We start from the raw sequence: 25,750 nt of genomic DNA on the forward strand, positions 1-25,750 counted from the left end.
TTAAAGGTGGAGAGAAAAATGGACTTTATTTAACTGTCACTGTGACCCTTATGATGCCGAACACGGAGAAAGTCGAAACGCCATATCTCACAATGTTTAACTAGGTTTCAGATAGGCTAGATACATAATATGTCATTTTTATTTCAGGAAAAATGCGTCTATTATTGGATACTAAAGTATTAGGATGGGAGGCGGAGGTAGGGTTTGTAAGAAAAAAAATTATAACGTTTTGAAATATTTTTATTTACTTTTAATGACTCGTACACTTTCATTCAAACACGCTGAATGGAGAATAGCAACATGGCTGATACAATGAGTTTTTTTTACTTTTACATAATATAATTATCGATACAAATACCTAAAGATCTTTCCACAGAGTTAACGCATTATTTAAATTATTAAATTTCACATTTTTCTCGTTTCACTCTATCACACATTTTCGTTTGCCAGACTGAAGCGGCGCCATGAAAATAATTTAACTATGCTGATGGTTTCAACAATGTTAATAAATATTCCCAATAAGTAAAATGTTAATAAATATCCCCAATAAGTACCTAATTTACTACCTATAGTAGTTGGGCATAGGGTGGAAACAATCCGGAGTATTGGTATCACTTGCTGTGATAAGGATAACAGATAAGCAATGATCTCCTGTGGCCGAATATTATTTTGCGTTTATATGGATATGTTTTAATTAAAACTTCTTGAATTATTCATTCTCTGACCATAATATTTTAGTAAAATTACTTATGTAAACTGTAAGAAATCCATCAACACAATTAAATTACTTTTGTGCTATTGTTCAAGAAACATTTGAGTATATTTTTATCCAGCCATTAAGCGTGTGAGTATTTAAAGTAAAATGTGATGTAAAGTTTCGCAACTAATAAACCACATTTTAGAGAAAAAATACATTTTTTAACATCAGTAGGTATTTCATATTTCTTTTATAATCATTCCTAATAAAAAATTCACTTGATATTAAATACAATTCAACGCTTTTACGTTAAGTCAATTTAGCAAACACTATAGTAGGTTTGTTAGCGCCTTAATAATCTGGTCTTAGCCAAGTTGAAATGAGTTTATTAAAACAACATGCAACGATGTTACTTAAGGCTGTGAGCAAGCACTACGCATGTCTTATTTGGATATTGAATATCTAATGAATGTATTACTTCAACCGTTTACTGCTGTTAAAATTTAAGCGGATCCTCAACTGGGTGCATGATAATATAATATATGGCCTTCCAGACTTCTGCTTAAGGCAGGCCCAAATAAAATGCTCTGCTATCTGATTTTTCAGTGGCAAAAGTGACGTTACCGCTTGAATTTCAACAGCTTCTTTCCATTCCGATAAATTCCTAGCACATTCGGTTGTTAGCACCACATGAGATTAACCTAGCTATTGCCGGGTCTAAAACTAATTGTTACAAAACCTCTATGATTCGTATAACGTTAGATTTCATTTATTTATATAGGTAACAAATATTCTGAGCAGTTCAGAGGTTTTATAACAATAGCGGACATGGCCCCACGATCCCGGAGCGTCTTACATCTCTAAAATATTGATTTCATCGATCGATCATTAGATTCGCTCCGAAGCCTTCATTTACCAATTCCTCTGAACCACAACTACTTACAGTTTCAAATAATATTGACAATCTTAATTTTGTTAGGCACGACTCGTGTAAGCCAATGAATAAGCATATTAATTAAACAGAATTTTCAATAATTTATAAACTTTAAGTCTTAAAAAAATATTTTACCTTCGAACAACTCGATCATTCTTACACAGAAAAATACAACATTTAATAATTTCAATAATGATTTATTTCTCAGAGCTATTGATGTTCACTAAGCTGATACAATTCTTAATTTAATAACATTGTTATATTCCTAATAGTATGCATTAATTAGAGTTCTAGCTATAAAATACAATAATATTCCTGGGTGAGGCTTGCTAGCCGGCATAATGGTACCGCTGGCTGAATAGCTGAAGCCCTCCCGTCCTTGCTCAAGCTTATGTTTCCCGATGCCCCATTAAAGAGACGAATCAACGCTATAAGATTTTGATAAGATATTATTATTACATCGAAAGAGAAAAGCTACAAATAGGAAGCATCGGAGCTCGTCCCAGATATTCGCCATTTATTCCCTGTTTCCTCCATCCGTATCCTAAAGCAACTCACGTAACGGAACATAGAGTATGAAGTTGTGCTCACAACAATCAACACATATAAATACATGCTACCTAACACATCAATAATATCACTACTTGGAAATTATATCTCAATAGTACTGTTATTATACGAAACACACAAAAAATATAATAAAAGATTTACATTTGTATTTAATGTTTTATTTTTTAACCTTTTATGTTAAATTGTGCTGGTGCGTCAGAAGAAGGAAGTCTGTTGAGATCCTCTATACTGTTAGCTATAATATCGATGTCGGCAAAGAAGCGATAGACTCGTGACTTAGCTCGGCTTATTCTATGGATGACTTAAAATTAATTGACTCGAAACTTTCGGTAGATGTTTTGGCAAATATTGAAACAGATCCAACTGAATACAAGATCGGAGAACACAAGAAGAAGCTCAATACAGCTTACAAACTAGATGTAGATAGTTCATGACTTCATATCACATTCGCTCATAATATCATCCAAACAAAATAATTGTAAAATCTCTATTGGAGTAGTTCTTCTTTTATCTATAATTAATTACATGAGGATTCATTTTCAAAAGAAAATTGGAAATGCTATTCAATGACATAGGAACGAACAACGACTATCTCAATATATAAGTATTTGGGTCACATCGACTAGAATTTATCAAAAAATAAGTTAGGTACATTATGCCAAAAAATTGAAATATCTAAACAAATAATTTAAAACAATCTTTAGAGATTCTGTTAACGTCAAAGTTACTGAAATGAGTATAATGTTCATAACACACGTTATAACTATGTTATAATATTTTCTTTGAGACAACAAGCAAGTTTCAACTTAAACAAAGGTAAATAGTGTTTAAATTTGTAATAATAGTTCTACTAAAACATTTATTTAAATCTGGGTTAAGCTCTCTATCGATTTAGGCTCATCATCACCACTTTCGATCTAGAAAGGCACCTATGACGTCACTTCGGCAACACTTGGTTATTGACTGACTTTGGCATCTTTTTAGTCGTAAAATGACAACCTTCATTAAGCTTACAGTTAAATATTTCACAGGAATGCAGGATCCCATGAAATAAGTACCTGTATAATGTGATAAAAGTCTGTCATATACATAGCTTTCAACTATAGAAATTTATGCCATTTTATATTTAAAAGATGCTAAAGTCCCAATTTTTTTATTCGAATTACACTTTTAATTGCGTGGAAGAAAGCTTTAGAGAAATTAATCAATATACTTTTTTTCCTGTGTTTTCTTAAATCTAGAGGAGTCACTTATTTATAACACTTATAATTCTTACAATATAACAAGAGACGTGATATTTGCCTTTCTAAACATGTTTGTATGTGTTGTTATTCTTTCACATTTAACATTGCCAGTACTTCATAGTACTAGATTCAAGAAAAATGTAGAGCAGTAATCCTTTTATCATCTTTTTAAGATGTTCCAATATTTATATGTATACACGCATTTTAACGTTACATAAATTTAAAGTACATTAGATGTTATCTTTAATACTATCAAAACTTTGTTCCGACATGCGTCGTCAATACTCTTAGCACGTCCTTGTATAAAGCGCAAAAGCTAAATGAAACACGCGGCACTTGCTATTACATATAAAATATTTTCTTTTACCATTTTACAACGTGATAGCAAAATAACTTTCAAAAATTTTGATATACGAGTACCTACAAGCGGTTTTTGGCTAAATAAAATGGACTGGTGTCGCTTAAAATTGTGTATAAAAGCACTACAGATTTGTAAAAGACCAAATTCAAAAATATTATTAGAAATATTCTTTAAATGGCATGTACTATTTTTCAATGAAGCTACTACAAAACAGTTTAGAAAAAAATGGACGTTTTGTTCTTAGGTCGAGAATTTGGATATTGACATAAACTGGATGCGGTTAAGGACTGTGTCAACTTGGGTCTCTTCGGGTCACCTCAGGTCTCTTCTGGTATCTTCTGGTATGTTCTGGTCTCTTCTGGTCTCCTCCAGGTCTCGTCCAGGTCTACGGCCGACGCCGATTTTAGTACGACGCGCACTTCACTATTCAAATTACGTATTTATTGAGTTTTTTTCAAAACAACTACTGTTCAATCAACATCTTCAGCAGTCTCTTAATTGCATTCAAATATCACAAAGTCTCATTGAATTTACTATTTGATAACTATCTCATGCGGAGTAGTGTCCGTTGCTTCGGTTAAGCGACGATGCCTGCGGATATTCTTGCTTAAAAACCCTGGATGTTCACCATCATCTTCGTTCGTTCCGGAAGCATCGTCAGCTTGAGCGAAGCGGCTCACTTCTTCGATGAGAAGGCTACAAATAGTCCCGACACCTAGAACTCGAGTCTGTAGGCGGCGCACGAGGTCTCGTGGTCCTGCAGGTTGATGGTGCAGCGCGACGCGGATGGGGAGAGGTCGATCTTGTACCGCTCGAGCGCCTCCTCGTTCTCCGTCACCCAGTAACCGAGCACGTCGGTGTCGTACGTCGGGATGATCGTCACTTCTGCAAATGTGAATTAACGATGAGCGTCGTAACGAGTTAGTTGTCTTAAAGAGGGTACTGAAACACGATTTTTAAATTATCAGCATAGAGATAAAGGTGAGATACAATACATTAAAGTAGACATGCGTTTAAATCACTTAATAGCAAATAAAACATACCCAAATCCTTGTCTTCCCACGTCTTCTTAGCGTCGAGCAGCGCGTTGTAAATCTCCTTCGAGGGCTCGGTGCCGGAGAACACGTAGTAGCGAGCGCGCACTCGCTTGAAGAACTCCACGGCCGAGTAGTAGGAGTTACCGTGGTGCGGCACATACGTCAGCTCGAGATAAACCGGCGCCGGGGACTTCTTCTTGCTCGGAGACTCCGAGGCTTTCTTGCCCTCCTTGCTCTTCTCTTGATTCAACTTATTCTTGTTCAAGACGCTGGCCGCTTGCTTCTTCGGAGTACTCTTCCCATCCGGAGTCGGCGCCCCGATAGGACTCGGCAAGCCCAGAGGTTTTCCCCAAGATTCAATCGGGTCTTTCAACTTGCTTGTCAGAGTCTCGCTCTTTTGTTCCTTCTTTTCAGTCTTTGATTCTTGTTGGCTTACCGATGATGAGGATGATTCTGCGTGTTTCTTGGACGTGAGATCTTTAAGTGTTATCGTCTCTTCTGTGGAACTACTGTGTTGGCTTGTGCTAGAATGTGCTTGTTCGTCGAGCTCGTATTTGGCGGTTATGTTGGAGATAACGTGTGTACCGCTCACTTTCTTGTGCTCTTCAATTGCCTTCTCAAAGTGGTCATCGGCCTCTTTGAAGAATGTAGCATCAGATGTGGTTTTAACAGTATGCATGGTCTGCTCGGCTTTGCTCTTTTCATGTGATAAGAAGTCTTCCATTAGCTTAGTAACAGGTTTTTCGGTAACGTGCATTTCTGTTTTAATTTCCGAATGAGTAGACGAGGTGCACGAATCTTCTTCAGGTAATTGACCGTAAATTGAGGTAGACATTGGATCTTTATAATCTGTGCTTATGTCAAACAAAATTTCTTGACTTTCCCGTTGGTCCGGCATTTTTGTTTCTAGATCAAAGCTGAGGTTAGACCGTGGAGAATGTGCGACCTGGGATTTAGTGCTGCTGGGACTCCCTGGTCCATCATCATCACTATAGTACAGACCACTACTCTCAGTGCCCCATACATTGGTGGCAGCTCTAGATCCCCTCGAACTGATCTCTGATGGCGGTGAAGATATACCATGGTGGTCTAAGTCATCACTTGCTGCGGATGAACTTCGCATATCTCCAGTCTTTGAAGAGTTCTTAGAAAATGATTTTTCACTCTCTCCTGTATCAATTGTCTCTTCAAACTCTTCTTTGTATTCTGAAATAGTTGTTTTAGTTGATTTTGTTGTCTTAGTGACACCATCGCTACCTTTGCTTACTGTGGTTGTCTCAATAGTCACTTTAACTTTTTCAGGGCTGATGACTTCTTTTGTTGTTACGACGGTGATTGTTTGTGTAATTTCGTTGTCACCTTCTTTTAAGACTTTTGTAAAGGTATCAGTATCGGTAGTGATTTCTCCAATAGGAGATTTTTGTTTCTTGGGTTTTGTCTCAGATTTCAGTTCATCTTTTTGTTCTAAGGGTAATTCCAATGTCTCCCCACTTATTTTCTTTTGATCTACTGATTGTTTTTCTATTTCTTTCAATTCTTCGGGTGACCAGTCATCCAAACTTGTACCGATTGGTAAGTAAGTGATTTGAGTGCGGACGTCTTTAGTAGTCTCGACAGAGCCGTTGGTCCTTTCATTTTCAGTTATAGTCTCTGTTACAGTTTTGACTGCGACTTCTTTAGTTTTGATATTCATTAATTCTTCTTTTGTAATGTAGGATGTGATGGTTTGAGTAATTTTTTCATTATTTTCTGTAATAATGTTTGATTTTTTATCAACACTATGTTTGGTTTTTCCTGTCGGTTCGAGGCCTTCTAAAGCAGCTAGTAAATTGCTATTCGACGTGTTTTGTGATTCAGATATTGTTATTTTAACATCTTTCGTTGTTTCAGTGGAGCCATCAGGATATTCGTCTACGGTTAGTGTTTCCACAGTAGTTCGCACACGTTTTACATTCTTATCTGAACTTGTTAATGTTTCTCGTTTAGTTGTTGTGGTAATTGTTCGTTTGATTTTTATTGTATCTTTTTGTACAATTTCATTTTTAACATCAACATCTTCTGTGGTATCTTCAACTACTTCCGTGTCATCAATATGGGATTCGGATTCACTTGTTTCTGCTGCTGGTGGCGTTTTAAGGAAAATATCAGCTATTGATACTTTTTCACTTTTTTTTGTAATAATAGTACCATCTGGATATTCGTCTTCAGTAACAGTTCTAATAGTAGTTCTTATTTTCTTAGAAGCGGATGAAATGCTAACAAATTCCTGTCTGATAGTAGTTACTGTTATCTTCCTTACAATTTTTTTACCATTTTCAAATACCGTCTCTGTTGTGGTCGTCGATTGTTCATCTGGTTCACCAACGAGATTGTACCCTTCAAGGTTTTCATTCACAATTTCAATGCCATAATCAGCTACGGAGACTTTGGTATCTTTAGTTACTTCTGTAACACCGTTCGGTAGCTTTGTTTCTGTTAAAATTTCATCAGTTGTCTTTATCTTCTTTTTTGAACCATCGACTGATGATAATGTTTCCTTTGTAGTTGTCGTAGTTATAATTTGAATTGCTTCTATCCCATCGACAGTTATTAAATTCTCTTTAGTATCAACAGTTACTGTTTTATCTTGAACAGTGGGATATTCTTGTAAGTCATTACTTTGTGTAATATCTTCCGTTTCTATATCACTTACAGATGTGTTGGTATCAACAGTTGTTTTTGATGATCCATCAGGAAATTGATCTGTGGTAGCTACAGTTGTAATAGTTTTGATTTTTTTAGGTATACCTTTATCATCACAGTACTTAGTTTTAATAATCCTAGTGACTATTGTTCTCCATATAGTTATACCATTTTCCTTCACTTCTTCAAATTGTTTTGACTCTGTATCTTCGGGATCTTCTAATACAGTTAATTTATTAAGTATACTTTCAACATCACTACCGCTAGACTCGTGAACATCAGTCTCATCACTGTCTGTATATTTTAGATCGGCCCGTATTTCTGTGATGTTATTACTTTCATCAGAGGTAGCCGTTTGAAGACTTTCTTCCACTAAAGATACCTTTTCACTTGTTTTTGTTATAACAGAACCATCTGGATATTCATCTTCAATTAAAGTTTTCACGGTCGTTTTTATTAACTTAGTTGTTTTAGCTTTATTATAATACTGTTGCCTAATAGTTGTTATAGTAGTTTTCCTCTTGATTAATATACCATTTTCTTCGACAGTTTCCGTTTGTGATGTCGTATCTTCATCAGGTTTATTAATCAACTCATAATCATCTAAATTATCTTCAACTTGATCTTCATCAACATTTTGTATACTGACTTTAACATCTTTCGATACTTCAGTTACTCCGTCTGGCAAGAGTGTTTCCGTAACAGTTTCAACCGTTTTCCTCAATTTCTTCTTAGATTTATCCAAATTTGTGAAAATTTCTTTAGTTGTTGTTATAGTTACTGTTTGTTTAACATTTTTTCCATTAATTGTAACTATTTTCTCTTGTGTATCTACAGCTACTGACTTTTCTTCTACTTCAGTGCAGTCTATAAGGTCTTGGGGTCTCAGTTCATCTTCAATCTGTACGTCACTGATAGACGTATCACTATCGACTTGAGTTCGTGAAGAACCATCTGGATAATTGTCTGTAGTAGTAATTAAAGTTACTATTTTTATTTTTCTTATGATTCCTTGACTGTCAGCATACCTAGTTTTAGTTATTTTTGTGAGTGTAGTGCGTTTTATAATAATATTATTATCTTTGATTTCTTGTTCATTTGTTTCCGTAGTTTCTTCCGGTTCACCTTGAGGAATTAATTCACTCAATATGTCATTGATGTTTGAATGAGAGCTAACATCAATCTCTTCGGTTCGCACTTCTACATTCTTTAGCACTTCTTTTGATCCATCAGGTCGTTCTTTGGTTGTATTTGTTTCAATAGTGGTACGAACTGTTTTATTTCGGTCATCAATTTTTAAAGTTTCTTTCTTTGTTACTGTCATGATGGTTACCATTATATCTACATTATTTTCTTTAATAATTTTCTTTTGTACATCGGTGTCTATGATCGTGTCTTCGACATTTTCATCATCAATTTCGGTCGTAATAAAACTGGATGTTGATATTCCTTCTCCATTGTTTACGTTTTCCTTTGCGATGGAAGCGTCTTGACCATTGATTTTCAAAGATGATGTTTCATCTTCGATTTGGCTGCTAAGAGATTCAGACTTTTCTTCGCTGGATTCGAGGTATTCCTTCTCTAATTTACTATCTTTGGCATATAAATCCATTTGTGAGGTAGATTTAAGGCTGGAAGAACATTCTGACATGAGTGTTTGTGTATCTTTTGTAGTAGTGGTCGATCCATCTGAATTTTTACTAAGTGTAGTAGTTTCGATTGTAGTCTTGACATTTTGTGGTGTTCCATCTTCACGAGAAATAATTTCCTTTGTTGTGACAGTTGTAATTGTTTGTGTCACTAAGTTTTCTCCTTCTTTCATTATTTTCGTTACAGTGTCTGTCTCCGTTTTGATCTTTCCTACGGTGTGTAAAAGGCTTGTTAGATCAGCATCACCATCTAAATCTGTAGTACTCTTAAGAGTTTTAGGAACCTTTTCAGTTGATGTCGAGATCCTTTGAGTCACTATGTCATCACCTACATGGACCACTTTGGTAATAGTATCATCAGCTCCTTCAGATTTGTCATAGGACACTTCACTTTGGATACCTTCACAAACTTTGATATCTTGAAAACTGATTGGGGTCTTAGGTAACGGGCTTACTGGTACAGTTGGAGGCGTAGATGCCCTGTCATACTCTGAATGTACGATTAAAGAGTCTAATCCCTCATTTTTAATTCCTTGCTGTACATTGTCTTCTCCAAATGCCTTTTGAATTCCTTCCATTAGTTGTGATGCATTTTCTTTCAAAGTTAAAGATGACCCGTCATCTGAACTTGATTTCATTTGGTCAATATCTACAGGTATACTATGAATACCAGAATCGGAAGCCTCGGAAAGAATAATATCCTCCTTTGGAGAGCCAGCATCACTGAATCCAGTTTTTGAGCCTTTGGTTTCAGATCCTGTCAAATATTGAACAGCATCTGATCCTTTTAATGTCGTACTACTGGAAATATGCGACGATGAATGCCCATTTATGAAACTTTCATCGGATTTATAGCTACTGATTGACTTAAAGGAATCTGTGAATGTGCTAGCATCATGACTTGTGCTTGATTCCTGTGTAGTTTTTTCTACATTGATGATTTTCTTCCCTCTTGTTTCTTTTTCAGTACCCTCAAAACTATACTTTTCTTCTAAACTTATTTCTCGTGATACATCTTCTGAACTACCGCCAAGTGGAATCGATTGACCCAAACTATCATTATCAATATCTTCTCTATCAGTTGAAGATATTTTTGTGGCCATCTCACTGCTTATTTGTGACACTTTTTGTTCAAATTCTTCAATAGATCGTTTTTTGATTTGATGTGCTTCTTCTGTAAATTCTTTAGAAGACCCGACTGGTTTGGACATTGTCGATAGTGACTGACTTATCCACTCAGGTGCAGCTACGGTTGAAGGCAGAGTTGACTTACGTGTGGTTTCTTGGACACCAACTTTTATTTCAATTTGGCTATCTTCGCTGAGAGATTCACCATCGTCATATGAATCTTTTTCATCTTTCTTAACTGTCTCAGTTAATTTTTCTGTTGTTTCTTTTGATTTGTCGGAGAAACCATTTCTATCTTTGTCAGTAATAGTATGGGTGGTTTCTTTTGAATCTGTTTGATTTGTTTCGGTAGTGCTCGATAAATGTGTGCCTAAGTCTTTTACTATATCACTAGATAATATTTCCCATTCAGACTCATCAATATCCTTGTCATCATCTGCCTTATGTAATTTACTTTCACTTTGTATAACTTCTTTTTTATTGCTGGTTTCCTTAACATATTCTGTTTCCTTTACAATTTCATCACGATGTTCAATTTTATCGTCAATGAATGCCTCTTTGATTGAGGTAAAGGCATCACTTACCTTTCCAAAGAAAGATTTAGATTCAGGCTCCTGACGCTCTTTTAAAGAATCAAATTCATCTTCATCGACAAGACTGGGACTACGAGTAACTTCTTCTGGTTTTTCGTATTGATCTGTAATGGGCAATCTAGAACTTGGTGCCTTTTCAGACTTTGCATCTGATAGATCCAAGCTAGGCTTTTTATCACCTATATCAATAGTTACTTGTTCCTTTTCAGATTGTATAAGACTTACAATTTTGTCGGCAGTAGCGTCAGATGTGGGCAGGCTTGGCCGCTTTTCCATTATGTCTCCAGAAGCCAGAGGACTTGGCGTTTTGTTGGATGGTGTGTGCTCAATGAGAGCTTTTTCTGAGATTACTTCTGATGGTGCTAGGCTAGGGCTCTTCTCTGAAAAGTCTTCAGATGGTGCAGGGCTTGATGCTTGTTGAGAAACTGCATCTGAAAGAGCCAAGCTAGGCCTCTTGTCACCCAAGTCCTTCGTTATTTGTTCCTTCTCAGATATTGACAAGCTCGGCCGCTTTTGTGCTAAGTCTTCAGAAGCTACGGGACTCATTGATTTTTCAGATGGAGTTGGGCTAATGGGCTTTTCTAAGGTAGCATCTGATGCAACCAAGCTTGGTAGCTTATCACCCAGGTCCTTACTTATTTGTTCCTTTTTAGATGGGAAAGGAGTAACTTTTTCTGAAGGAGATAACAAGCTCGGCAATTTATCTGTCAAGTCTTCAGAAGGTACAGGACTTTGCGCTTTCTCAGATGGTCTTGGACTGAGTGCCGTTTCTGAGATTCCATCTGATGGTGCCAGGCTAGGCCTCTTGTCAGCCAATTCTTCAGAAGGCAAGGGACTAAGGGCTTTTTCTGATATTACGTCCGTTGTTGCCAAGCTAGGTTTCTTCTCTTCTAAATCTTCAGACGGTGCTGGGCTAGGTGTTTGTTCAGAGGTTACATCCCTCTTGTCACTCGCATCCTTAGTTAATTGTTCTTTTTCAGATGGCGCAGGACTTAGTGCCTTGTCAGACGGTGTGGGGCTAGTGACCTTTTCTGACGTAGCATCCGATGGTGCTAAGCTAGGCCTCTTGTCATCCAAGTCTTCAGAAGGTACGGGACTTATTGCTTTTTCAGATGGTGTTGGGCTAGTGGCCTTTTCTGAGGTAGCATCCGATGGTGCCAAGCTTGGTCGCTTATCACCCAGGTCCTTAGTTATTTGTTCCTTTTCAGACGGCGTAGGAGTAACTGCCTTTTCAGAAGTATATATAGACGAACTTGGTCGTTTCTCAGTGAAGTCTTCAGATGGCAAAGGACTTTGCACTTTGTCGGATGGTGTTGGACTTACAACCTTTTCTGAGATTCCATCTGATGGTGCCAGGCTAGGCCTCTTGTCAGCCAATTCTTCAGAAGGCAAGGGGCTAAGGGCTTTTTCTGATATTACATCCGTTGTTGCCAAGCTAGGTTTCTTCTCTTCTAAGTCTTCAGACGGTGCAGGTCTAGGTGCTTGTTCCGAGGTTACATCCCTCTTGTCACTCGCATCCTTAGTTAATTGTTCTTTTTCAGATGGCGCAGGACTTAGTGCCCCGTCAGACGGTGTCGGGCTAATGACCTTTTCTGAGGTAGCATCCGATGATGCTAAGCTAGGCCCCTTGTCAGCCAATTCTTCAGAAGGCAAGGGACTAAGGGCTTTTTCTGATATTACGTCCGTTGTTGCCAAGCTAGGTTTCTTCTCTTCTAAATCTTCAGACGGTGCTGGGCTAGGTGTTTGTTCAGAGGTTACATCCCTCTTGTCACTCACATCCTTAGTTAATTGTTCTTTTTCAGATGGCGCAGGACTTAGTGCCTTGTCAGACGGTGTGGGGCTAGTGACCTTTTCTGACGTAGCATCCGATGGTGCTAAGCTAGGCCTCTTGTCATCCAAGTCGTGTGAAGGTAGGGGACTTATTGCTTTTTCAGATGGTGTTGGGCTACTGGCCTTTTCTGAGGTAGCATCCGATGGTGCCAAGCTTGGTCTCTTATCTTCCAGGTCCTTAGTTATTTGTTCTTTTTCAGACGGCGTAGGAGTTACTGCCTTTTCTGAAGTAGATAAAGACGAACTTGGTCGTTTCTCAGTGAAATCTTCAGAAGGCAAAGGACTTTGCGCTTTGTCGGATGGTGTTGGACTGAGAGCCTTTTCTGAGATTGCATCTGATGGTGTCAGGCTAGGCCTCTTGTCAGCCAACTTTTCAGACGGTGCAAGGGTTGGTGCTTGTTCAGAGGTTGCATCTGTCTGAGCCAAACTAGGCCTCTTGTTACACACATCCTTACTTATTTGTTCTTTTTCAGGTGGCGCAGGACTCAGTGCCTTGTCAGACGGTGTGGGGCTAGTGACCTTTTCTGAGGTAGCATCCAATGGTGCTAAGCTAGGCCTCTTGTCAGCCAATTCGTCAGAAAGCAAGGGACTAAGGGCTTTTCCTGATATTACGTCCGTTGTTGCCAAGCTAGGTTTCTTCTCTTCTAAGTCTTCAGACGGTGCAGGGCTAGGTGTTTGTTCAGAGGTTACATCTCTCTTGTCACTCGCATCCTTAGTAAATTGTTCTTTTTCAGATGGCGCAGGACTTAGTGCCTTATCAGACGGTGTCGGGCTAGTGACCTTTTCTGAGGTAGCATCCGATGATGCTAAGCTAGACCTCTTGTCAGCCAATTCTTCAGAAGGCAAGGGGCTAAGGGCTTTTTCTGATATTACGTCCGTTGTTGCCAAGCTAGGTTTCTTCTCTTCTAAGTCTTCAGACGGTGCAGGGCTAGGTGCTTGTTCAGAGGTTACATCCCTCTTGCCACTCACATCCTTAGTTATTTGTTCTCTTTCAGATGGTGCAGGACTTAGTGCCTTTTCAGACGGAGTTGCACTAGCGACCTTTTCTGAGGTAGCATCCGATGGTGCTAAGCTAGGCCTCTTGTCATCCAAGTCTTCAGAAGGTACGGGACTTATTGCTTTTTCAGATGGTGTTGGGCTAGTGGCCTTTTCTGAGGTAGCATCCGATGGTGCCAAGCTTGGTCGCTTATCACCCAGGTCCTTAGTTATTTGTTCCTTTTCAGACGGCGTAGGAGTAACTGCCTTTTCAGAAGTATATATAGACGAACTTGGTTGTTTCTCAGTGAAGTCTTCAGATGGCAAAGGACTTTGCACTTTGTCGGATGGTGTTGGACTTACAACCTTTTCTGAGATTCCATCTGATGGTGCCAGGCTAGGCCTCTTGTCAGCCAATTCTTCAGAAGGCAAGGGGCTAAGGGCTTTTTCTGATATTACATCCGTTGTTGCCAAGCTAGGTTTCTTCTCTTCTAAGTCTTCAGACGGTGCAGGTCTAGGTGCTTGTTCCGAGGTTACATCCCTCTTGTCACTCGCATCCTTAGTTAATTGTTCTTTTTCAGATGGCGCAGGACTTAGTGCCCCGTCAGACGGTGTCGGGCTAGTGACCTTTTCTGAGGTAGCATCCGATGATGCTAAGCTAGGCCCCTTGTCAGCCAATTCTTCAGAAGGCAAGGGACTAAGGGCTTTTTCTGATATTACGTCCGGTATTGTCAAGCTAGGTTTCTTCTCTTCTAAGTCTTCAGACGGTGCAGGGCTAGGTGCTTGTTCAGAGGTTACATCCCTCTTGTCACTCGCATCCTTAGTTAATTGTTCTTTTCCAGATGGTTCAGAACTTATTGCTTTTTCAGACGGTATTGGGCTTACAGCCTTTTCTGAGATTACATCTGATGGTGTCAGGCTAGGCCTCTTGTCAGCCAACTTTTCAGACGGTGCAAGGGTTGGTGCTTGTTCAGAGGTTGCATCTGTCTGAGCCAAACTAGGCCTCTTGTCACTCACATCCTTAGTTATTTGTTCTTTTTCAGATGGTGCAGGACTTAGTGCCTTTTCAGACGGAGTTGGGCTAGCGACCTTTTCTGACGTAGCATCCGATGGTGCTAAGCTAGGCCTCTTGTCATCCAAGTCTTCAGAAGGTACGGGACTTATTGCTTTTTCAGATGGTGTTGGGCTAGTGGCCTTTTCTGAGGTAGCATCCGATGGTGCCAAGCTTGGTCGTTTATCACCCAGGCCCTTAGTTATTTGTTCCTTTTCAGACGGCGTAGGAGTAACTGCCTTTTCAGAAGTATATATAGACGAACTTGGTCGTTTCTCAGTGAAGTCTTCAGAAGGCAAAGGACTTTGCACTTTGTCGGATGGTGTTGGACTTACAGCCTTTTCTGAGATTACATCTGATGGTGTCAGGCTAGGCCTCTTTTTGGACAAATCTTCAGAAGGCAAGGGACTAATTGCTTTTTCAGATGGGGTTGGACTAGGGGCCTTTTCTGAGAGTACCTCCGTTGTTGCCAAGCTAGGTCTCTTCTCTGCTAAGTCTTCAGATGGTGCAGAGCTTGGTGATCGTTCAGATAATGCTTCTGAAGGAGCCAAGCTAGGCCTCTTGTCATCCAGATCATTAGTTATTTCTTCCTTTTCAGACAAAGAAGGACTTACTGCTTTTTCTGATGTAGCGTCTGATATGGCCAAACTTGGCCGTTTCTCTGTCAATTCTTCAGAAGCAAAAGGACTTGGTGCTTTTTCAGATGGTGTTCCACTTGCCTTGTCTGAGATAACTTCCGATGCTGCTCGGCTAGCGCTCTTCTCTGCCAAGTCTTCAGATTGGACAGGGCTTGATGGTTTTTCAGACGGTGTTGGACTAGGGGCTTTTTCTGAGGTTACATCCGATAGTGCTAAGCTACGGCTCTTCTCACTTAGGTTTTCAGAAGGCACGGGACTTATCACATTTTCAAATGGTGTCGGGCTTATAGCCTTTTCTGAGGATACATCTGAAGTTGCCAAACTTGGTTTCTTATCTGTCAAGTCTTCAGACGGGGCATGGGTTGGCACTTTTACAGGTATTGCATCTGAAGGAGCCAAGCTAGGACTCTTGTCACCTAAGTCCTTAGTTATTTCTTCCTTCTCAGATATAGATAAGCTTGGCCGCTTCTGTGTTAAGTCTTCAAAAGCTAGGGGACTTATTGCTTTTTCAGACGGTGGTGGGCTAATGACCTTTTCTGAGGTAGCATCTGATTGTGCCAAGCTTGGTCGCTTCTCATCCAGGTCCTTTGTTAGTTCCTTTTCAGACGGCGTACAAGTTACTGCTTTTTCTGAAGCAGATATAGACGGACTTGGCCGTTTCTCTATCAAGTCTTCAGAAGGCAAGGGACTTATTGCTTTTTCAGATGGGGTTGGACTAAGGGCCTTTTCTGAGATTATGTCCGTTGCTGCCAAACTTGGTCTCTTCTCTGTCAAGTCTTCAGACGGTACAGGGCTTGGTGCTTGTTCAGAGATAGCATCTGAGGGAGTTAAGCTAGGCTTCTTCTCACCCAGTTCTTTAGATATTTGTTCCTTTTCAGAGGGCATAGAACTTACAACTTTTTCGGAAGAAGCTCCAGATGTGATCAAACTTGGACGTTTTTCTGTTAAGTCTTCAAATGGCAAAGGGCTTAGAACTTTATCAGATGGTGTTGGACTTAGAGCTTTATCAGAGATTTTATCCGATGGTGCCAAGCTAGAGCTCTTTTCTGTCAAGTCATCAGACGGTGCAGGGCTCAAAGCCTTGTCGGCAATTATATCCGATGGTGCTAGGCTATGCTTCTTGTCAGTCAAGTCTTCTGATGGTGCAGGGCTTGATGCTTTTTCAGACGGTGCTGGGCTAAGGGCTTTATCTGAGGTTACATTCGATGGTGCTAAGGTGGCCTCCTTCTCACCTAAGTCTCCAGTTATTTGTTCATTTTCAGACGGCGTGGGAGTTACTGCTTTTTCTGAAGTAGCGTCTGATACAGTCAAGCTTTGCCGTTTCTCTGTTATGACTTCAGAAGACAAAGTACTAGGCATTTTTTCAGATGATGTTGAACTGAGAGCCTTTTCTGATGTTACTTCCGATGGTGCTATGCCATGGCTCTTCTCAGCTAAGTCTTCAGAAGGAACGGGACTTATTGCTTTTTCAGACGGTGTAGGTGTAAGTGCCTTTTCTGATGTAGCATCCAATGGTACCCGGCTTGTTTCTTTATCACCCAGGTTTTTAATTATGTGTTCCTTTTCAGACGGCGTAGGACTTAACGCTTTATCGGAAGTAGTATCCGAAATTGCTAAGCTTGGACGCTTCTCTGTTGAATCTTCAGAAGGTACGGGACTTATAGCTTTTTCAGACGGTGTTGGGGTAATTGACTTTTCTGAGCTAGCATCCAATGGTATCAAGCTTGTTTCTTTATCCCCAAGGTCCTTAGTTATTTGTTCCTTTTCAGACGGTGTAGAACTTACTGATTTTTCTGAAGTAGCGTCAGACATAGCCAAGCTTGGTCGTTTCTCTGTTGTGACTTCAGAAGGCAAAGGACTTGGCGCTTTTTCGGATGGTGTTGGACTGAGAGCCTTTTCTGATATTACTTCCGTTGGTGCTAAACCAGGGCTCTTCTCTGCCAAGTCTTCGGGAGGCACAGGACTTATTGCTTTTTCAGACGGTGTTGGGCTTAGGGCCTTTTCTAAGGTAGAATCTGATCGTGCCAAGCTTGGTGTCTTTTCTAACAACTCTTCAGATGATGCAGGACTTGGTGCTTGTTCAGAGGTTGCATCTGTCTGAGCCAAACAAGGCATCTTGTCACGCACATCCTTAGTTATTTGTTTTTTTTCAGATGGCGTAGGACTAGACTCTTGCGTAGCAGATTCTACGATTTTCATTGATATAATATCATCTTCAACTGATAATTCTTCTGGACTTGGTTCTTTGATAGATATGAGTGGGCTTGGTTGCTTAGCTATTACCAAAATTTTGTCTTCAACTCCCGACACTGACAAGGATATGGGTTCAATGTCATCGAGGATTAAAGCTTCTTTACTTACTGAAGTAACTCTTTCAACTGAAGCTGAGTCGATTTCATCTAATTCTTTATGATCACGTTCTATTGTCTCAGTACCAACGGGGAGAGGACCTGTAGGAGCCAACGGACTGGGTGTTAGTTTTTTCTCATCTTCGGTAGGCTTATCGTCCTCTGACAGGGTTGAAAGGCGTTCCTTCTCTAAAACAACTTGTTTGGCTTCTTTTTCCAAGGTTGTTGCGCTTAGTGCTTCATCTTTGTCAGAAATCACGCTAGAAATCTCATCTTTCACTGCCTTCGCTGGGCTGGGCTCTATATCAGATGCCACTGAGCTGAGGGTAAAGGCGTTCTCCGAAGGGGCTTTGCCTGATTCCTCCTTTGATATAACTAGGATAGCTTCTTTTTCTGAGGTCGTTGGGATTAGTTTCTCATCTTTTTCAGATGTCTTATTTGTTTTTGACGGAGCTGGGCTGGTTTCTTTTTCTGCCAAAACTGGGCTTTTTACAGAGGCAACTACGATGGATGCCGTATCTTTGTCGGACTGAGCTGGGCTGAGCGCTTTTTCAGAGGGCAGTGGGCTGGGTGTTCCATCTTTCTCAAACATAGCCACGCTTGGTGATGCCTTATCTTTCGGTGCCTCGGTTGGGCTCGATTCCTGTTCAGCTTGAACTGGGCTAGCGTCTTTGTCAGAGACAACCGGACTTTGTGTTCCGTCTTTCCTAGATATAGCTACGCTAGGAAGCTTGTCCTCTGTCGAAACAAGGCTGGGTTCTATCTTTAACGGAACTGGGCTGACTGATTTTATTGAGGCTATTGGGCTGGGTGTAACATCTTTTTCAGGTGCAGCTACGCTGGGTGTTTTATCTGTCTGTGATAGATCTGGGCTATCTCTTTTCCCAGCGGGCATTGGGCTTGGTGCTTCATCTTTGGCCGATGAAACAACGCTTGGAATCTTATCTATTTCTCCAGTAACTGGACTGAGTTCTTTTTTAGAGGCCTCTGGGCTGGGTGTTACATCTTTTTCAGAAGCTTCTTCATGAGGTAGCTTGTCTTTATCCGGGCTGAGTTTTTTCAGTGATAGAATTGGACTGGCTTCTTTTTCTGAGGTTGCTGGACTTAGTGCCCCATCTTTCTCAGATGAATCTACGCTTGCAATCTTATCTTCTTCTGAGCTGTGTTCTTTTGCAGAGACTACTGGTAAAGTTGTACCGTCTATCTCAGATATGGCCCAGGGTTGCTTGTCTTTATCAGACGGGGGTGGGCTGGGTTCTTTCTCTGATGAGACTGGGCTGGGTTCTTTTCCCGAGATAGCTAAACTAGGAGTTTCATCTTTATCATATGCTGCTACGCTAGGTAGCTTGTCTTTCATCAACGGATCTGGGCTGGAATCCTTTTGAGACATCAATGGGCTGGGAGTGCCATCTTGTTCAGAAGCACCTACACTAGGAAGTTTTTGTTTTTCTGGCAGAGATGGGCTGTGTTCTTTTTCAGAGGCTAATGGGCTCAGTGCTCCGTCTTTCTCAAAGTCAGCTATGCTGGGTGCCTCATCTTTCTCATACGTAGTTAAGCCAAGTTCTTTGTCCGAGCTTACTGGACTGAATTCTTTTTCAGAGATCGCCGGACTCGGTGTCATTTCCTTTTTAGATGCTACTTCGGTAGGAATCTTATCCTTCTCTGATAGAACTGGGATAGTTTCTTTATCACAGATCACTGGGCTGGGTGTTAAATCTTTCTCAGATTGAACTACGCTGGGTGCCTTGTCTATATCAGAAGGAGCTGAACTGGATTCCTTCTCCAAAGAAACCGGGCTGGGTGTTTTTTCAGAGACTCCTGGGCTTGGTGTTTTATCTTTCTCAGATTTAACCACGCTGGGGGCCTTATCTTTCTCTGCCAAGCCAAGTTCTTTTTCTGATTGAACTGGGACCGTGTCTTTTTCAGAAATCACCGGACTCGGTGTCATTTCTTTTTCAAATTTTTCTTTGCTAGGGATGATGTCCTTGTTTAATGGAGCTGGGCTGGGTGTTAAATCTTTCTCAGAGGCAGCTATGCTGTCAATCTTGTCTTTATCTGATGGAGCTGGACTAGATTCCTTCTCTGTAGAAACCTGGCTGGCTGCTTTTTCAGATAAATCTGGGCTGAGCGTGTCGTCTTTCTCAGATTTAGGCACGCTGGGTGTCTTTTCTTTCTTTTCCGTAGCCGAGACAAGTTCACTTTCTGATTGGACTGGGTGGTCTTTTTCAGATATCACTGGACTCGATGTCATATCTATTTCGGATGTTACCTCGCTAGGAATCTTATCCTTCTCTGATGGGGCTGGGCTAGGTTCTTTATCAGAGATCACTGGGCTGGATGCTAAATCTTTCTCAGATGAAGCTTCGCTGGGTGCCTTATCTTTCTCTGCCGAGCTAAGTTCTTTTTCTGATTGAACTGAGCTTTTTTCCGTTTCAGAAATCACTGGAATCGGTGTAATTTCTTTTTTAAATCCTTCTTCGCTAGTAATCTCATCCTTCTCTGATGGAGCTGGGCTAGGTTCTTTATCAGAGATCACTGGGCTGGGTGTTAAATCTTTATCAGATGCAGCTATGCTGGGAATCTTGTCTTTATCTGATGGAGCTGGACTAGATTCCTTCTCTGAAGAAACCTGGCTGGCTGCTTTTTCAGATAAATCTGGGCTGAGTGCATCTTTCTCAGATTTAGGCACACTGGGTGTCTTTTCTTTCTCTGCCGTAGCCGAGACAAGTTCTCTTTCTGATAGGATTGGGTGGTCTTTTTCAGATATCGCTGGACTCGATGTCATATCTATTTCGGATGCTACCTCGCTAGGAATCTTATCCTTCTTTGATGGAGCTGGGCTGGGTTCTTTATCAGAGATCACTGGGCTGGGTGTTAAATCTTTCTCAGATGGAGCAACGCTGGGTGTCTTGTCTTTATCTGATGGACCTGGGCTTGATTCCTTCTCTGAGGAAACCGGGCTGGCTGCTTTTTCAGATATTTCTTGGCTGATTGTGCCGTCTTTCTCAGATTTAGCCACGCTGGGTGTCTTTTCTTTATCTGCCGTAGCCGATGAAAGTTCTGGTTCTGATTGGACTGGATGGTCATTTTCAGATGTCGCTGGACTTAGAGTTTTATCTTTCTCAAATAGAGCCACGCTGGGTGCTTTATCTGATGTAGCTGGACTGGTTTCTTTTACACTTTTAATTGGGCTGGATTCTTTTTCAGAGATCGTCAGACTCGGTGTCATTTCTTCTTCCTTTTCAGATGCAAATTCGCTAGGAATCTTATCTTTTTCGGGCGAAGCTTCGCTGGGTTCTTTCTCTGATAGTACTGGGCTGGATTCTTTTTCAGAAATTACTGAAGTTACATCTTTTTCACATAAATCTACGCTGGTTGCCTGTTCTTTATATGATGGAGCTGGAGTGAGTTGCTTTTCTGATGAAACTGGGCTGGCTGTTTTTTCAGAGGCCACTGGGCTGAGAGTTCCGTCTTTCTGCGATGGACCTGAGCTAGGAAGCTTTTCATCTTCTGTCGGAACTGGGCTAAGTTCTTTTTCAGGGGCTACTGGGCTGGGTGTTCCATGTTTGTCAGATTTAACCACGCTGGATGCCCTATCTTTCTCTGTCGTGGCTGAACCATCTTCTGATTGGACTGGACTAGATTCTTTTTCAGAGATCGCTGGACTTGGGATTTTATATTTCTCAGATGCAACTTCGCTAGGAATCTCATCCTTATCTAATGGAGCTGGGCTCGGTGCTTTCTCCGACAGAGCTGGGCTGAGTACTTTTTCAGAAACCACCGGGCTGGGAGTTACATCTTTCGCAGATTGAACCACGCTGGGGGCTTTGTCTTTATCTGATGGAGTTAGACTGGGTTCCTTCTCTGATGGAACTGGGCTGGCTATTCTTTCAGAGACCATTGGACTCGGTGCCATTTCTTTCTCCGATACAACTTCACTGGGAATCTTATCCTTCTCTGACAAAGCTGGGCTGGGTTCTTTCTCTGACGGAACTAGGCTCGATTCTTTTTCAGAGACCACTGGGCTGGGTGTTACATCTTTCTCTGATACAGCTACGCTAGGTGCCTTATCTTTATCTGATGGACCTGCACTGAGTTCCTTTTCTAATTGGATTGCACTGGATTCTTTTTCAGTGATCCCCAGACTCGGTGTCATTTCTTTCTTAGGAATGTCATCTTTCCCTGTCGGAGCCAGGCTGGATTTTTTCTCTGATGGGACTGGACTGGACTCCTTTTCAGATATCACTGGACTGGGTGTTACATCTTTTTCAGATGTAACAACGTTGGTTACCTTATCTTTCTCTGAAGGAGCTGAAGTTTCATTGTCAATTATTCCAGCAGCATCCTTCAACGTTGATACTATACTTGTTTCTTTGTCTACGCTTAGCTCCTTGTCGGTTTTGATAGTTTCAGACACTATCATTTCTTGTGAGGATTCCAGTGTTTCTTGTTTTGTAGTCATCGAACTGGAGTCCTATGAAACAAATCGAATATTAATTACAATATTTATTTAACTTCAACGAAAATAGGAATTAAAATTGCAAGCCATAATTAAAGAAGTATTAGAAAAATTTAAAAGCCTGTTTAAAAAAACGCATTGAACAATCGGCGGTGATAACTGATTGACCTTGAATTTTTTTTTGCGCATGACAACGATACAAAATTTGGAGAGCTAGCTTAGCAACTAGCACCCGTATTTATAAACAAGTAAGTGATTACTTGAGTAAAAGTAAACACTCAAGTAATAATTTTCATTCTAAAGTTTAGTAATTGCTTGAAATTAGACCTGTCAATTCCGATATAAAATAAAACTTTCTACTGAAGAATTCTAGCTTCAAGTAATAACTTCATTAAGAAATTACTTAGCAACAAGTAATAAATTCTTTATAAATACGGGTGTAGGACTTGGCACGTTCCATGTCCTCCTTAGCTATATATTTTTTACGAAGATACTTAAATACCTAAACTTCTTAGCATTAAATAACGGATTAATAATTTTGATGGCATCCTGACTATATTACTAACAGCAACAAACTTATACCGCGTGTAATCATTTATTTATATTAATTTGATATAAGTAGGTATATTAATCAGAAGTTTGTATATAAATAAATAAGCAATTAATGCTCCACGTTTATTGCATGAATAATAAATAGAAGAATGAGTATTTTTACTTTAAAAAAATATGTTTATTTCCTCTAAAGCGTCATAAATAACTTGCTCTTGCTCTGCTGATGGTGGCTAAATTACAGATAAAATGGGAAAGCTATTTTGCAGTAAAGCTTGGGTATGCCACAAAAAAATATGGTAAAAAGTGCATTTTGTTGAATTACAAAAGATATTTTGATGACATACTTCTATATTATAATCAATGCTTAAATAAACTAAGTGGCAATTTTTCCATAGTCGGTTATCTAACCGACTGTGATTGGTTCATAAATTATACGTCATCTGCATATAAAATTCTTGACAGATGTGTCAAAAGTCAACCACTAATACCTGGTTATGCCCTAACCGACTATGAAGAAATTGACACCAAAAACAACAATATAGCTTATAGCTAGTCAATATTGAACAAACATAATAAATAAATTATAAATAATTAAATTAAGCCCTAAGCCATAAAGAACCTTGTTCAAATATAATATATTACAAGCTAATCTTAAATACTGCGTATAAGTAGGTGTAAATGTATGTGAGTGAATGGGTTTTGACTGTATGGATTTGGTTATGGAATTAAAATAATTATGCTTCTATGCGAGTTTTGAAGATAATGCAGTCCAAGAGAAATAGTACCTTTTCAGGACTTGAAATCTTCTTAGGTGGGGATAAACTTAATTTTCTTTCTTCTGCAGACATAATTGGACTATATTTATTTTCAGATTCTGGCGTTAAAATTTTGTCAGGAAGTAATAAACTGTTTTGTTTTTCTGTGACGGGGCTTAGTTCTTTTTCAGATGCACCAGAACTAGTCTTTTCTCTAGTTATTAATTCCATTGTTTCTAGATCCTTTATGCTTCCAGAATCCGAAATGAGATAATCTGCATTAATGCTCTTTTCCAAAACAATTTCTTTTACAGGTAGAGTCAAGCTCTCTTTTATTTCCTTGATTTTAGTGTCTTCGTCAGTAATTAGTTCCTCATCGTCTAAGATAAGTGCCTCTTTAATAGTACTTGAATCTAATTTTAAAGGTTTTTGTATGATTAATTCTTCATCTTCTAAAATGGAAGCTTCTCTTCCGTTAGTTGTGATTTTCACTATCGTTTTCTCCAATGAGTCATCTTTTTCTTTAAGACTACGCTCTTCACTTTTTTCTGTAAGAGTTGCTATTGTTTCCTTTATTATATTTTCAGGGGTACTTAGCTTGAGTACAGTTTCAATTGGGCTTATGGATTTATCAGACAGCGGCGATTTTGAAGTTATGTCTTTAACAAGGCTAGATTCTATTTTAGATGATGGCAAACTAAGCGTTTTGTCTTCTAAATGACTCGGTATCACTTCCTTTTCAGAGGCAACTTCGCTAGTAATCTCATCCTTCTCTGACGGAGCTCGACTAGGTTCTCTCTTGTCGGTATCTGATAGTACTGGACTGGATTCTTTCTCTGAGGGAACTGGGATGTCTGTTTTTTCAGAGGCCCCTGGGCTTAGTGTTCCGTCTTTCTCAGATGGAACCACGCTAGCTGCAGTATCTTTACTCGGTGATATTTCTTTTTCAGAAATTACTGAGCTGGGTGTATCGACTTTTTCAGATGGAACTATGCCGGGTGTTTTGTCTTTATCTGACAGAGCTGGACTGGATTCCTTCTCTGATGTAACTGGGCTGGATGTTTTTTCAGAGGCTCCAGGGCTTGGTGTTCCGTCTTTCTCAGATGGAACCATGCTGGCAGCTGTATCTATACTTGGTGACATTTCTTTCTCAGATGCAGCTTCGCTAGGAACCTTATCCTTCTCTGACGGAGCTGAGCTGGGTTCTTTTGTTGATGGTACTGGGCTCGATTCTTTTTCAAAGATTACTGGGCTGGGTGTTCTCTCTTTCTCAGATGGAACTATGCCGGGTGTTTTGTCTTTATTTGACAGAGCTGGACTGGATTCTTTCTCTGACGGAACTGGGCTGGCTGTTTTTTCAGAGAGTCCAGGGCTTGGTGTTCCGTCTTTCTCAAATGGTACCATGCTGGCAGCTGTATCTATACTCGGTGATATTTCTTTTTCAGAAATTACTGAGCTGGGTGTTTCAACTTTTTCAGATGGAACTATGCCGGGTGTCTTGTCTTTATCTGAAAGAGCTGGACTGGATTCCTTCTCTGATGGAACTGGGCTGGCTGTTTTTTCAGAGGCTCCTGGGCTTGGTGTACCGTCTTTCTCAGATGGTACCATGCTGGCAGCTGTTTCTATACTCGGTGACATTTCTTTCTCAGATTCAGCTTCGCTAGGAACCTTATCCTTCTCTGACGGAGCTGGGCTGGGTTCTTTTTCTGATGGTACTGGGCTGGATTCTTTTTCAAAGATTACTGGGCTGGGTGTTCCCTCTTTCTCAAATGGAACTATGCCGGGTGTTTTGTCTTTATCTGACAGAGCTGGACTGGATTCTTTCTCTGACGGAACTGGGCTGGCTGTTTTTTCAGAGGCTCCTGGGCTTGGTGATCCGTCTTTTCCAGATGGAACCACGCTAGCTGCAGTATCTTTACTCGGTGATATTTCTTTTTCGGAAATTACTGGGCTGGGTGTTTCAACTTTTTCAGATGGAACTATGTCGGGTGTCTTGGTTTTATCTGACAGAACTGGACTGGATTCCTTCTCTGACGTAACTGGGCTGGATTCTTTTTCAGATATTACTGGGCTGGGTGTTCCCTCTTTCTCAGATGTAACGACGCTGACGGCTGTATCTTTACTAGGTGACATTTGTTTCTCAGAAACCACCGGACTGGGTGTTCCGTCTTTCTCAGATGGAACCACGCTAGCTGCAGTATCTTTTCTCGGTGATATTTCTTTTTCAGAAATTACTGAGCTGGGTGC

At 40.1% G+C, this 25,750-nt stretch overlaps 1 protein-coding gene across 5 annotated transcripts in view; it reads right to left on the reverse strand.

Annotated features, from left to right (window-relative positions):
* Positions 1-222: 222 nt before the first annotated feature.
* Positions 223-25,750, reverse strand: part of LOC105385391 (microtubule-associated protein futsch) — a 127,299-nt gene continuing 101,771 nt past the window's right edge. For 3 of the 5 annotated variants that reach the window (XM_048628476.1, XM_048628478.1, XM_048628479.1), the window contains 2 exons: positions 4,850-22,211; positions 223-4,691 (listed from right to left, as the gene is read on the reverse strand). In XM_048628476.1, coding sequence (XP_048484433.1) covers positions 4,522-4,691; positions 4,850-22,211 — 17,532 coding nt within the window. In that variant the 3' untranslated portion in view covers positions 223-4,521. Of the gene's footprint in view, positions 4,692-4,849; positions 22,212-23,533; positions 24,698-25,750 lie in introns of those variants that run through there. The other 2 variants (XM_048628477.1, XM_048628480.1) reach the window with 2 other exon arrangements.

This window comes from Plutella xylostella, chromosome 21 (genome assembly GCF_932276165.1).
Source record: "Plutella xylostella chromosome 21, ilPluXylo3.1, whole genome shotgun sequence".
Classification (NCBI taxonomy): domain Eukaryota; kingdom Metazoa; phylum Arthropoda; class Insecta; order Lepidoptera; family Plutellidae; genus Plutella; species Plutella xylostella.